The sequence below is a fragment of the Seriola aureovittata genome, chromosome 19 (genome assembly GCF_021018895.1).
Source record: "Seriola aureovittata isolate HTS-2021-v1 ecotype China chromosome 19, ASM2101889v1, whole genome shotgun sequence".
NCBI classification, from domain to species: domain Eukaryota; kingdom Metazoa; phylum Chordata; class Actinopteri; order Carangiformes; family Carangidae; genus Seriola; species Seriola aureovittata.
In genome coordinates, this window is record NC_079382.1 from 13,835,508 (window position 1) to 13,850,675 (window position 15,168).

The 15,168-nt window shown below is 43.0% G+C and overlaps 1 protein-coding gene across 7 annotated transcripts in view; it reads right to left on the reverse strand.

Annotated features, from left to right (window-relative positions):
- syne1a (spectrin repeat containing, nuclear envelope 1a) overlaps positions 1-15,168 on the reverse strand; it is a 132,539-nt gene that overhangs the window by 48,642 nt on the left and 68,729 nt on the right. For all 7 annotated transcript variants that reach the window (XM_056405840.1, XM_056405836.1, XM_056405839.1 and 4 more), the window contains exons 65-78: positions 14,756-15,073; positions 13,851-14,006; positions 11,188-11,358; positions 7,338-7,664; positions 6,705-6,857; positions 6,320-6,487; positions 5,496-5,672; positions 4,239-4,385; positions 3,871-3,996; positions 3,581-3,757; positions 3,224-3,489; positions 2,910-3,066; positions 2,402-2,800; positions 561-2,165 (exon numbers count right to left, since the gene is read on the reverse strand). In XM_056405840.1, the coding sequence (XP_056261815.1) occupies positions 561-2,165; positions 2,402-2,800; positions 2,910-3,066; positions 3,224-3,489; positions 3,581-3,757; positions 3,871-3,996; positions 4,239-4,385; positions 5,496-5,672; positions 6,320-6,487; positions 6,705-6,857; positions 7,338-7,664; positions 11,188-11,358; positions 13,851-14,006; positions 14,756-15,073 (4,347 nt within the window). The remainder of the gene's footprint in view (positions 1-560; positions 2,166-2,401; positions 2,801-2,909; positions 3,067-3,223; positions 3,490-3,580; positions 3,758-3,870; positions 3,997-4,238; positions 4,386-5,495; positions 5,673-6,319; positions 6,488-6,704; positions 6,858-7,337; positions 7,665-11,187; positions 11,359-13,850; positions 14,007-14,755; positions 15,074-15,168) is intronic.

The following is a 15,168-nucleotide window of genomic DNA, read 5'->3' on the forward strand; positions in this document are numbered from 1 at the left end:
TTTCTACATGAGTTTCTTTACACAAATGTAATTAAAAATGCATGCCTAAATCATTACAACAACCATAGTCCTCTAGGCAAAAAGCACCAAGGATATAATATCTGCCAATGTATAATTATTTCCTGTTCACTCCTCTTACAATGTCAAAGGTCAAAATTCTCCTCAGTGGGGAATAATATGGTGGTAATTAAACTTTTTCTTTGTAAAACTTTGCAGGTTAGAAAAGGCTATGCCATGCCATTATAACTTTTACTGACTATTCAACATAATGGAATCGTATTTAAACACATTAAATCCCCACAACAGTCATAAATTAATAATAACTCATTCAGACTTCAAGGAATCTCCTGAACTCTTTTAAATGTTTTAGTTTCCCTCGGCCTATTAATATTGATAGCATGGGCAAACAGGAAATGGATGGTCATATTCAGTAGGTCCGAGTCATGAATGATGGATCAGGTTCCAGATAAGCTGAGGATAGGACTAGGGTCATAATTGGAAAAATAAAGAGATAGCGAATGTCCCTATGATTTTATTTTCTGAATAACCTGCATACATACCTGTTTCTTGGTAATTCCATCTTGAACTTCAGCTCCCAGCTCCGTCAGCTCCTGTAGATTCTCCTCGACGTGGCCGGGAACAGTTTCTTTTCTACTACAATATCTATGCTTTTCTCTGCTACCCAAAGCATCTGCTATCCTCAATGTACTTCTCAATTCCTCTTCCATTATTTTCAGTTTGCGTACGTCCTCATGCACCCTCTCAACTTTGACCTCTGAAAACGTCAAGGGCTCTGTCGATTTCTCCTTAACAGTCCTCAGCCACTGGAGCATTTTCTCAGTCTCTCTTGCAAAATCTGCATTTTTTGTGACTTTCGTTTCGCTTTCCTCAACAAAACCTTTTACTTCAAACTGCAAAGACTGCAACGATTCTCGCTGCAGTGTGGCTTCCTGAAAGGCAGCAGGTTCAAACTTCAGACCGAGGCCTTCAGTTTGATGGTTACATTCTTCAGTCTGAGAGCTCACACCATCCAGTCTTTCTAGCAAGGCATAAAGACTTGTGATTTTATCTATGTTACCTACTTCTTTGTCTGACTTCAGTCGGACCAGCTTCTCTTTAACAGACTTTAACTCTGAGTCCAAACTGGTTAATACTCTGTTGTGTTCAAGTAGAGTTTTTAGGCAATTATCTAGGTGTTTTATTTTCTGATCGTTTCTCCTCTTCAGCGCGTTGTGGAGACCGACCAGCTGCTGTGTCTCCTCAGCTCTGTATTGCTGACCTCTACAGAGGAACCCCTGATTTTTTCCATAAAGTTCTCTCACAGCAGGGCTAATGTGGAACAAACTTTCATTAATACTTCTGTATTCATTAATTAGACAAACAACTTCCTCCTCTCTAAAACTGATAGTCTGCTTCTCTAGATTGTCAAACTGCTCCTGAAGCTCCTCCAGTGCATTGCGAGTAATATCGAAGAAGGTGCTGAACTCTTTTCTCTCCAGGATTATTTGTTGGACTCTGTCTTTTTTCTCTTTGGCTAGAGCTAGGATGGCGTTGTACTGCTGAGGCAGAGCATTAAGCCTCTCATCTAGGTAGCAATGGTCAATCTCGTTCAGAGTACGGAGGATCTCCTGGCCTATTCTTTGGACGATAAGAAGGAGGTTCTCATATTCTGAAGCTTGTTCTAGGACATTTTGAAAGTTAGAAAGTTGCGTTTGCAATTCTAGGTTTTCATCAACGTTGCTTAAATTGATTTCTGGGAAGGTGATGGCATCTGCTCGTCTCAACCATTGGCAAGTCTTGTCCAGGTCAACCTGAAAGTACTTCCTGGAGGTTAAGGCTTTTTCTAGGTCTGTGAGACGCTGACTGGTCTTCTGGAGGGCGGTTTCAAAGACAGATTGTAGCTCCTCAAGTCTCGCCAGGGTCTCTGCTCTCTCTTTATCGGTGGCATCTCTCTCCAGCTCGCGCCCTTGTACCCAGAGAGATGCCAGCTCCCTCTGGTAGGCTCGTAAGCCGCGCTGGACGCCTCGACATGCAGCAACCTGTTTGGCCAGGTCCTCAGGGAGAAGCGCTATGTGGTCATCTATCAAAGCATTCCTCTCCTGTTGCTGTACCCAAGACAATGCTCTCCCCAATCCTTGTAGGAACTGTGTCCTCTCTGTGAAGGCCTAGAGAGGAAGAATTACACACTGTCTATTATTTACAAATTTTTAACAGCCCGAAAAAAGCAAATACATATTTATTCCCGCAACACAAAGTCTAATCAGTAAAAACATGGGCTATTTTACAGTTTGTTTCTTGGACCACCCAGTTTCTTTTTTCTGCAGACCTTCAGCCAGTTATGTCCTTAAGGACTTAATTAAAAATTTCACTTGCATCCATTGCAAAAAAAACAGCTGTTTACCTTACTGAGGTACTTCCTCCTTTGGGCCACCCGAGCCCCCAGAGCCTCCACCTCAGTCTGGGCTTGTTCAACAAGCCCTTGAAGGCATCTCTTCTCACTCAGCCCCAGCCGTGAAGTCACGGCCTGGGCTTCGCTCACTGCCTGACCCAGCAGCTGTTGACGGGCCTCAAGTTCCACACACACACTCAGGTGGTCAAACAGGAAACTCTGGGCCAGATCGGGGGGTGGGCTGGTTTTCAGCGCAGAGGTAAGTGCAGGCCGCTGCTCCTCCACCCACTCCCGGGCATCCCTCAGCTGTGTTTCCACCCGAGCCAGATCCTCCAGTGTCTGCGCAGAGTCCTGGATCTTCTGCTGAATCAGGGTTTCGAGCTGGGCCCAGCGCTGCTCCAGGTGACCCACCTGGTGAGAGGCAAAACACAGTATAAACCTGGACAAATACTTACACTCTATGTTATTATAAATCTCCATCTTAAAAAGGAGACAAAGAACTATGAGAATGGAGCTCCACCTGTTGCTTAACCAGCTCTTTGTCTAGCAAGCTGAGTCGAGGCAGAATAGCTTGTCTCTGGTCTCTGAGGTCTTCCAGAGTTGCTCTCTGCTCCTCCAGGTCGCTGGACAGCTTCCTCAGAGCCTCTAGATGCTCACTTGTACTTTCTGTGTCAGCCCTAGGTACACAAAGGCAGGGTTTGAGGTTCATCTGGTTTATTTAGTGTTGATATACTGTATATATCAAACATCCACTTAGAAATGTATGTAGAGTATGTTTAAAACATGTAAACAAAAAAAGTTAGACATCACATCCTACAAAGAAAACATTGATACCTGGCGAGGTAGTCCCACTCCCTGGATACTTGGTGGAAGAGTTCCTCCACAGCGACTACACTCTCCTGGTACTCTCCACTTCGCTGCATGTCCTCCCCCCGCTGAGCCTCCAGCTCTTCAGCCCGCTGGCCCAGGTCCATCCAGCTTCTCCTAAGTCTCCTTATCTCCTCCAGAGCAGGAGACACCTGTCCATCTGTCAGCCTACCAATGGCTTCATTCAAATGGGTTACCTCAGACTGCCTCTCCTTAATCTGCTGGAGGAACTCCTGCAGGAAAGATAGCAAATGGTAAAGTTTGAGTTAATTTATTTGATGAGTCTAAAAAATTGTCTAGTTAGCATACAAACCAAACACAGACCTGTGCCTTGTCCAGCTGGTTTTGTGCGATCTTCGGCTCCAGCTCTGCAGGTCTCCTAATGAGGTTCTGAAGTTGCTGCTCTGTCTCTCTCAGTTGGACCTCGAGATCTGTCTCCTGCTCCTCAATGTCCCTCCAGCTGTCTGCCACCTCCTCACAAAGCAGCATATGCTCCTCATTCTACACACAAAAACACAATGGAATCATTTCATACAAAGGATTCAGTTTTGAAACACAGAAAAACTTACCATAAATACGGTCACTGAAACAGTCTTTTGTGTAAGTCAACTGACCTGCAGTTTGACCTGCTGGATAGCTCCGGCAGTCTCCCTCACCCTCGGCTCCGACAGGTCACAGGTTGAGCACACAAGTTGGAGGTAAGTGCTGGCCTGTTCCTGGAGAGTCCGCTCATGCTTCACCTGCCAAAAAAAGTGCCTGTTAATGGTCTCGCAGTTTTCTTGACTGACTGTATTATCCCTTCTGGACAATCTGCGAAACTACATGTACTTTGCCCTTTTTGCTCCACTTTTGCTGTATATGAATACGATTAATTCAGATATCTGTTCATAATTTCACACAGCAATAACATGTAATAAAAGAAATCAAGACAAGCAACTACTCATTTATGGTGTACCAAACTCTTGTTAGGGGGCTTACTGACCTGCTGTAGCGCCTCCTCCAGGCTGAGAGGAGGATGTGCAGGAGGCTCTGGTTCTTCCGACACAGAGGTCAGCCAGGTCTGGCACTGCTGCAGTGTGTCTTGGAGACTCACATGTCTCTGTAACTCATGGTCTAGACTCTGATACACCTGTAAGACACCGACAGATACATTTCAGTGTATGTTATATCTGGATTCAACAAGACACTACTATATAATAAACCTTTAAGAAAGCAAATGCTACTGTAGATAAGAGAGCACACCGCTACACTATACAGCTTTAAAGTCGGTATAACGTGGCCAAACACAAAGACACATTAAATGATAAACCCCGAAGAAGTAGGTAGTTATGCAGTGTTATATTTGACAGGTGTTGAATGTGGAGGCGTCCATGCCCTCCAGGGGAGAGCGAAACAGCAAGGTCTGATTGACAGTGTTAATATGAGAGCCCGAACAAGAGGAGAAGGGGGGCACGTATTGGCAAACTGCCCAGTGTATTTGGCAAAGGCTAGAAGGTTGGCATGGTGGCAAGTGGCAGGCAGGATATTAGAGCTGCGTTGTGCTGGGACACAGTTGGCAGCCATCGTAACACTGGAGGCGCAGTTGTAGAGAAGCCAGCAGTGTAGTGGTAGAGTGTGGCTGGATCACACAATGCCAGATTGGATGTGCGAGTGGTGGTGGAGGTGGTGTCTTGGGAGGTGAGCTATGATGACAGAGTAGAGGTTGCCAAAATGACAGAGTGGAGCTGGATTAGAGGGCTCGCCAGATCTACTGAATAGTGGCGTGTGACCATTTTTTGGCTCAGGCATGAAAAAGCGAAGTTGACAGGGGATATGCAGAGATTAATATGGGGAGATTGAGTTAGTGATTTTGGCTGGTGGGGTCCGTCTGAGTACGGCTGCTGTTGAGCTCCACTTTGGCAGCCTTAATTGGTTGTGCCCTCTACACTGGCAGTGAAGGGCTGTCTTGAGAGATGGGTTTAAGTGTCAGAACGGGTTAGGATTAAGTGGATGCCTAGGCTGTTTGAATATTAACAGCACTGACATGTAAAGCGTGTGAGTCTGTGCATGCATGCATGGTCACATACACATCCATGGATGCCTGTGCAAATGTGCATGTACCCAATGCACCAATATGTGTACGCTGTGTAAGAACCATTTCACTACTTCAAACAGAGAATACATGTCTTTCTCAGCCCCCCCCCCACCCCCTCCTCCGCATCCCCTCCCTCCCTCTTTCCTTCTCCTCCTCCTCACTCACTCTCTGTGCTGTGCTACAGATGGCAGAGTAGCTGTCTCTGGTGCCTTGCTGGTGAGCCTGGACCTGCTGTCTCAGCCTGCTCTGCACACGGTCACTGCAGCCTTGTACCAGGTGGTCTCCGCGCTCCTTCAGGCCTGCCAAGCGATCCTCAAAGCCCGCTATTTCCTCCATGATGGCCTGGGGAGGACAAAGTAACCAAGTATGATCATGTAAGAGAGAGTCTCCATGGATGATATATACTGTATATGTATGACATATTTCTGTCCACTGGTCAACGACATAGGAGGTCAGAACAGACCGACGCCACAGAGTGAGGTCACTCAGGGTATTAAACAGGCCTGAATGGATGAATTTGAAAGAAGATGAAATTTGCAGCGGGACAGCTGCTTTGTGAATTAGGATTCAGCTCTTGTGGTATTTCGAAACACAAAGTCAGTCACAGACTAAAACAGAAATTTATGCTGAAGCTTAATTGTAATGTTTCTTTTTAAATATATTGTTTATACATCATTAAATCAATATATCGTTTTTTTTTAATCAAAATTAATTAGAAATCTGATCCGAAATGTAGCTTCTCACAATTATCAACTCAACCTGAAGTCGGCCGTTAAAATCCATTTAAACAAAACACACAGAGAACCATATTTGCCAGTTGTACCCGAATGCAGTATAAACCCATATTGTATGATTTAAATTCCCCAGGATTGGTCATATAGTAATGTTTATTGAGCAACAACAGTAACAATAGCTTGCTAACAGCCAAAGTGTAAAAAAAGTTCGGCAAAACAACGGCAAAAATAAAATCAAGTAATGCAATTGGTTACCTTGTGCCTCGCCAGCTGCTGAGTGGCTGCTTCCAGGCTGCCGCCCACAGTGGGGTCTGGAGTAACCATTCTGCTGGACATCTGGAGCAGCCAGCGCTCTACCTCCTGGAGCTCATTGTGGTAAGCTTCCTGTTCCTTCACCTGGCCTTCCAGATTCTCCACGTGAGCCTGGATCATGCGAGAGCACAAAAACACAGGACAAATATACTGATTACTTTCAGCCTATGCATCAAACTATTACAACCTCCTTCACACTGAGTTACATGCTCTTTATCTATAGTACATCTGACTTATTCTAAAGTTTAAAAATCCTTCTTAAGCCCTCTCTTGTACATTATTGTACAACATCTGTATATTATAACTACATCTGAGCACAAGTCCTCACCATGGCTCTTTTACAGAGTTCAGTGTAGTCCCTTTGTAGTCTGTTCATTTTGTCTCTGATGGAGGGGTAGTGGACAGAGGCCAGCAGAGCGTCTCCCTTCTCCACCACTGACCTGACGGATCCATCGTGGGACTGAACCATCTGCAATAGAGCCTGCGGACACAAACAGACAACACCTATCTTTTGTATCTAGTATAAAGTAAAGATCATCCTTTATGTGAGTAGGTATGTTATGTGAAGCTACTATTCTTCTATTATATAACTGCGTATTACTTAGGATTATAAGTGTTTTTAAATTTCTTTCTACCAATGGGTTCTAATGTAATGTCAACCATTTTCCAAAGCACACCATGGGTATTTATCAATATAAAAGGAAAGGTATACTCTGTAAAATGATCAGCAGTTATGTAAAGTATATTCAATTTTAGAGTTAATGGTCTAAGCCATGCAAGTGCTCCATTAAGCTAATAATATTCAGTAAGGTGTTGCTGCCATTTGGACCCACCCAAGTGCAAAATTACTGAATGCTGCATTAATGCAATGACCTGTAGGGCTTTATACTCATTATTTTAATTTAAATATAGTACAGTCAGATAGAGAAGGAAGGACTCAGAAATTACATAGTTGCCATACCTTATACTTGGCCAGCTGCGCTCTCCGTTGATACAATTCAGCCTTGGGCTCCACCGGGGTGTTAAGCAAAGCTCGGGTCTCCACCAACCACTGGGCCTGAGCCTTGTACCGGTCCTGGAACTCCTTGGCTAAAAGTAATGCCCGCTCTAGAAAGCTGTGCTCCTGCCTCAGTCCACCTGCGAGCTCCTCCAGCTGGGCAAGACGAGCCTCTACCTCCCCTCCCAAACTCTCAGCTCCAGCTTCATCCAGGAAGCCTGCTGCCTGCTCTGCCCGCTCCCTCAGAGACTTCAGGAAACTGTGGCCATGTTGGAGCTCAGACTGGAGAATCTGGGTGAAAGAGAGCAGAAATACAACTTAGCCCTGGTGCTGTTACAGTGTTATCACCATTCCTTTATACTAAAGATGAGCCGGGGCATTTTACACTCAGCTGAGTTAAAGAAAAAATGCAAAAGCTTGTTTATTTTGTCTATAGTGATGTACCAAAATAAAAGTATATATGCTCTACAATAAGGAAATCCTACTATCATAGTTGCCATGACTTTGAGGTTAACATTCAAACACAGAATCCCTGATTTCTTTGTCCTTCACCTTCAGTGCTGCCCCAGTCACCCGGACCAGCCTGGCAGTTTGTTTGAAAGGCTTTGAACCCATCAGGTAGGCTGACACCTGCATGGTGAGATGTGGAGAAGACTGGGAGGTCATGGTGTGGAGAAACCACACTGAATAATATGAAAGAAGGACCCAATTATAAGGAACCTTAACAGGCAGCAGTAGCCACGGGGGTTTCCAGGGCAACCACAACACACACCACATACACACACAGACCTCCACTCGATGGGACATCATCTAGCTTTCATCATCAGTCTATTATTGCTTGAGTAGAGAGTAGCTTCACAGTGCAACAACCCCAGATCTCCAGCTACTCCTGTTTAATATATACTATAACAAGAGCCATGTCTGTCTGCACACACCCATATTTGCTGTTTAATATGAAGCTCCAGGCATGTTCATCATTCCAGTAACAATGACAATGTCCCTGCTTTATGACCTTAATAAGAGACACTCACTATATTGCAATTCCATACAATTCTGTGTGATTGACTAAAACAAGAACGTCTGTGGTGATTGCCATTAGTAGTAGATTCAGTTCAGTACGAATCCTTGTCTCCATTTCACATCAACAAAATATCTGCTCTTCACACCTTACACCTGACGCCCTGTGGCGTATCCTCCTTAGTGGTTCTGGTTCTTTACATGTTAAATTGAAATTGTAAGATCGTGTCGAAACTGGCAGTTAGTAAGTACTCCACAAATAGTTATCCAGAATTTGATTTGCTCCATATTGTGTGTTGTAGATCCAAGACTATTGTAAGAACCATTAAAACCTCTGAAAGTTGTTGATTTCTACTTGGGCACAGCTCCATTCAGCGTCCACTTGTTCCATCAAGAACAACATAATAACTCAGTGGATTTGGTTAAATGTGGATATTGATGGAAGGATGGAAACCTGCTTGATGTCATGGCACTAAATATCTACTCTACGTGCAGCCAACACTACACTGCAATAATGCTCAATACAGTCAGCGCAGTCTGGTGAACACACATTGCAGCCTTTGTTCTGTAAACTGTCTTGTACCATGTCAACCCCAATTATCCATGTCAAGTGTCTTGTGCACCCGCTGTATATGATGAGCACTAGCGATTCTATTTCTTATTCTGCATGAGTTCTCATACTCCATTATCAACTGTAATACATCTACTGTAGCACTGACAACCAAGTCCATCGTTATCATTATCTACTCACAGAGGGAGGACATTGCTAAGGTGACTCTGTGAGCAGTTTATGGGCTCTGCTGTCAGTGTCTCTCCGTCTTGAATGCATGAACTGTAGCAAAACTGCACCATAAAACCTGTACGTTGTATTCTGCGCAGTATTCATGGTTAAATTATGAAGAGCAATAACTTTGATTTCTTTTCTGTTCTGTTGCTGTTTGTAATGCCAAAAGCATGTTTTATTTATGACAATAATTAGGAAATAACGTGGTCCAATTCACCTTCACCTTTGGAGAGAAACCATGACTGTGTGCATTTGAAAGCAACAGGGACTTTAGAAATGCCCTTGAACATTTATGAAGTGCCCGTGAAATTAAAACTCTGAATGGGGGAAGGGAAGGGGTTGCTTAATTAGGAGAAGGAGAAAGCCTTTTCTCTTTTGCATTTTGCCTTGTTTACAATGTTTCCTGGAGCTTGTGAGTGGGAGACGCTTTTCAGAGCACTCAAGGTGAAAAAAAACCACTGAATGAATAAAAAAACAACAATTAATATCTTGGAAAAAATGAAATAAAAAGGTTAAGATGCACTGGATGGAGACAAAGTGGGAAAATGTAATCATTTTAAACACACAAAGCTACTAAGATTGCCCATTTCAAGGGGACAAATGATGCCCTCTGACAAAATGTATATATCTCACCATGCTACTTTATTACATTACTAAAATTTTCAAATATCTTAATGAAGTCAGAGCATATTTCTGTTTGATGGGGTCCATCAGTGCTGTCGGACTCACGCTTTTACAGTTACAGCCCAGGATCAAATGAGGTGCAAATCCAACTAATGGCCCTTGACACAACTATTGACTACTGGTCTTTGTGTCAATGTATAATCATCTCACTTTGGGTGAATGAGTAAGCGATGGAGCATTCGTGTGTTATCTGCAGTGCTGGAAGGACACATGTGGTGACAGCATGTCTTCAGTCCCTATGCAGCGACAGAGCATCGATCCCAGACAGGGATTACTGCAAAGCCCACACCAGATGATCTATTGTAAACGTCTATGCGTGTGTCTGTGAATGCGTTTCTGGGTTTGTGTGTGAAGAAGACAAAGAGAAACGAGATGTAGCGATAGATTAAAAAAAAAAAAAAAACTGAGGTGGAAAAAAATGTGAGAAATCACTGAGGATTCATGGATTTGGGAGTTTGCTGCAGCTTGTTAGTTAGTACTTTGGATGGGTTTTATGGTATGAAACGAGTGATGGAGGAGAGAAGTGTGTGTATGTGTGTGTATGTGTGAGATGTGAAGCGGTAAGGGCACTGCATCAATTACAGTGTCTGTGCCAGCAGGCTCCTGACACTGGCGCTTCTTCATCCTCTGCTTCACAGTGGGAGGTCTCTCCCTGCTACTACGCTTCCTCTAAAGCAGCACCCGCTTTGTCTTCATAAAGAGCCGATCAATACACACACAGTCCAATCCCCTACACACTCAATACGAACTGTGCCAAATAAACGTTAGGGACGATTTTTTATTTTTTTTGTATTGTACTCTGTGCATGTTCCAGCAGGGCTTCCTCCTGCTAATGCCCATTTGACACAAAGAGCACACAGAGAAACTTTTACAATTTTGCTATTAAAGCAAGTTTCTTTAAGTGAGAGCACTATCCAAATATTAAAGGTAGACTGACTGCTTTGCTAGTTTTCCAGATAGTTCATGCATATTCTACTGGCCAGGCATATTGTGGCTGCCAAAGAAACCTGTATACTTGATGCTATAAGCAGATACCATATGTTGCTTGGCAGAAAACTAGATTGCAAACAGACAGTTTTGCTGGCTTCGATATTGGTATCAGATGGGTTTGTGATCAACTTCTCTTCTATAAACCAAAGACTTGCTAACTCATCATTTTGCTGTGGTAATTCCCAGCATCTGCGCTGATTTATTGCAACCTGTTCAGGAACGCATATTAAGCGCAGTATTGCACCTTGTATCCAAATGCCTCACTGACAAAAGGAGGTCGAGCTTTGTGACTGTGAAATTCAAACAATCTACTACACGTCTAGGTAAATAGATCAATACCTCTAGTTTCTTCATCTTCTTCTCCATGGCGACCCGGTCCAGAGGTTCAGAACTATCCGTTAACACCGTGAAGCTTTTCTGAGTCGAGCTGAGCCAGTCAGTGAATGACATGCAAAGATTTTCCGCCTCTTCAATACTCTTCACCTCCTCCTTTAGCTGCTTGATGGTGTCCTGAAACATTATTGGACAAAAGGTCAGAGGAAAAGTTAAATAAATGTAGGATTTTAAAGGATTATTGCAATATATGGTGTATATACAGTTCATTCAGTTGCAGAGCTGACAAAAGATGTTTCATGGAGACAGTCACTATTATTAGATTTTTTTCCAAAACCCCTGTAGCCTATATATGGTCTCACTGGTTGTAGACTTAACCACATGACTGATATATTTACAATATATGTGATATTCAATAAATAGCAAAATAAAAAAAAAAAATTTAAATATAATGTAGTCATTACTTGGGTGCCTATCATATCCTCATATTATTTCATCATATGAACATGAAGGTGGATAACTTTTTTTCTTTTTGTTTCTGAGGTCAGAACTGTTGTTAAAGTCAGGGGAATAACCAGGAAACATGGAGTGAATTTCTTTCCTTTTAAGGTGTGAGATGTGCCCCAGCCGTGTAACACTGGCCACCAAGGACCAAAATCTCTCTGATCAGCCATCAAAACAGAAAATATCTGTTTCCCCCCTTTCTCTTTCATCTCCTGAATGTCAATAGCTTCACAACAAGGTGGAGAGGGGCTTTATGTTTTTGACGCATTATCCACTTGACTGAGATTTTGAGTCAATAACACCATGAGGATGGAGAGGGTTTCTTGCAGGTTTGACACATTATTCACTCAACTTGCAAATCCTGTGGTGAGAACCTCCAATTAGCTGATAGTGCTGAGTGCACACCTTTTTTTGACTAGACAGAGGTAATAGCTTCCCACCTCAAGCCCATATGGCCCCCACTTCACACAGAATAATCACAGACATCCATGGTAGGCGAGGGATGTTGTGTGTCTGCGTGCATGTGTATCGGCATGACTTAAGTATATGCACGCTTTAGTCAATTTTGAGAGGGGAAGGAAGGGGTGTGGTATAACAGAGACAGAGAAACCATGTGAGGGAGTGACAGGGAGACACACATGCACACACATACTCAGATGTGTTACTGAAGGTGTAAAAATCAATGCAGTGCAGGCAAAGCTTCTCCACTCCTGGTGCCGGGTGTGAGATTGCCTTCTGTAGCGTTTAATTACAGCCTTAGCCCCAGACCAGAGGAGCCCCATTGATTTTCCTTTAGTCCCCCCCAGAGGAGCAGACAAATAGAGAGGCTAGATCTGAGTATACAGAGCAACACAGGCTGGGCTCACAGGCATAACTCCAAAAGCTACTTCAATGGGGTGTTACAGAAACAAGGACCAAAGTTGCACTGGAGTGAATTCCATGGTGAGAGAGCATAACCATGTGTGAAAAAGCGCACTGCAGGCAGAGACCCCGACGGCAATACACACAAATTCACATTTTCATCACGTGTTCATGTTTTTGTATGTGATTGTGCGTTGCTGGTGACGCTATAAACTTATAAAATAAAAAGTGCAATTGTTTCAGCAGTGAATTGTGCTGTTCACCCCTTTAAAAAAAAAAAATAGTTTCAGTCAGCACCATTAGACCTATAGGAGACACTGTCACTAACTGATAACTTCAGTAGCTAGGAAGCTCATCCTTTCACAATGGGCAAGTGTCAGATTTAAATGAACTTCAATAAATCAATCATTTTAATGTCGTAATGGATTAATGTTATATACTGATAGGTAGTACTGAAAAAATATGATATAATATTAAATAATACCAGGCCATTGCCCCTTTCAATGTTTCAACATATCTTGTCCAATATGATTATGACGCAGATATTAACTTGCATTTTATGTGTTTTTTTTAAAAGGTCTTAAAATTCCCTGAACAAAACCCTTCATAAACCCTGTAATATTCTGCTGCTCATGATGACAGGTAGGTCTTGAACAGGAAAATCTTTGGTAGACAGGAAATTCAGTATTGTATTTGTCCGGCAGCAATGTTTTAAGTTATTCTTCCTGACCACCAGAAGCATTGTTAATATAATAATATAAATAGTACTGTTCAGCATTGATACTACAGTGAGTAAGTATAACTAGCTGATAACACGGGTAATTGTATCTTCTACATGCTGTATGGCATCAGAAAACCAGAATATGTCACAAAATATTTATACAACTGTAATTAACATTTGTAAGCTTTGAAAAAATGAAAGAAGAAGGAGGATTCAAACTTCTATCCACAGACACTATTAAGAGGTATCTCACATCTGGCTCCTATGTTTAATTGCCAAAAAAATAGACCATGAACAGCTGCGTATTTGATATAGATTAGTCTGAACATAGATGTCAACATAAACAAAAAAGGGAACTTGTAATTTTCATTCTTAAACTCTCGCGCTTCGACAGGTAAAGTGAGTCTCGCTTAAACGTGAACATGATGTCTGTCTTTTGGGAAAAACTGATTCTAAATATCAAAGAGTAGTTATTGCAAACAAAAACAGTTATGTTTGTAAAGACTGGGAGAATTTATCAAATTAATAATACATATACAGGTATGACCTCATGAATCACTGAACAGCCGACAGTGTGTCTTACCTGTATGTTGAGCAGCAGAGAATGGTAGCGGGCAGTGAGCTGGGTGGCGGTAACACTAACACGACTACTGATGTAGGTTTCCTCCAGAACCTGCTGCGCCAGAGAGGAGAGGCCATCGACTTCTCCCTGCCGAGCAAGCACTGCCTCGAGACACCCCTGTTCACAAGGGACATGGAGATGTGTATGAATTATCATACTTTAGTTAACTCCAGTGAAAATTATAAAAGTTTTTTTAAAAGAAACATAAAATATCAACAAACACTGGAGAAAAAAAAAAGAAATATAACATTAAATCACAAACATCAAGATATTGGGGAAAATGGTCTATGTGCATGTGTGTGCATGTGTGTGCGTGCGTGTGCGCCTGTTAGTGTATCCCTCTAAATGCCGGGAAGGAAAACACTGAGACTGTCTGACATCCTGACTCTGGCAGGAAGTGTGCTCCTGAGGGAGGAGACCCGGCAGGAAAATACTCTGTCCACTGCTGTTTTCCTTCAAACACATGCTGTGAATGGAGTGTATGCTTAAGTTAGAAAAGTGATGTATTGCGGTGCTAGGCCCCGGGATACCTCATAACTTTTAGTTTTCAAAGAGAAAATCTATTTGCCTTGGATACTGTTGCAGTTGAGTTTTGCGTCAGTAAACAGGTGGGTATGTTGCTTTGAGATGTCTGGATATGACTGACTGCAAAAAGAGTAATCTTAATCAAAGACAGCTCAAGGATTTATTCAAAGCCACTGGAATTTAGTTAGAAGTCCTGTAGGTAAAGGGTGAGCTTTTTGTTATTCTTCTTTTATTAAAGTGTCCGTGTAGTCTACAGTATAATCGCTGCATCTGTCATATTTAGAGCGCATATTTTATATGAAATTAAAGTCCATTTGCACAAAACCATGTCTCTCTCTGACCTGGAGTTTCTTCAGCTGAGTCTCCTTGTTGGCTCTGTCTGACCTCCGATGACGTCTGATGTTTGTCACCCTCTCCATCTCCTCCAGCCACTGGGCCAGGCTCAGGAACCTTTGGCCCATCTGCCTCAGTCTGGTCAGTGTGGAATTCAGCTGGGTTTGAGTCTCCTCCAGACGGCCCTGGTAGGCCCCCCACTCTCTCTGAGCTGTGTCCAGGGCTCGGTCCTCGATCTGTGGTATACCCCAAGGGATTACTCTCTCTCTGCTGGTGAGCACAGAGGAGAGCAAAGACTGGCCATTTGAGCAGCGATCCTGCAGGAGCTACGAGGGGAACAAGCAGAAACAATGTGACTGAAGAATCTGAAGTGGTTCAGTTGCCAAAAGGGCCAGGTGTTAAAGATTTATGCATTAGCCTC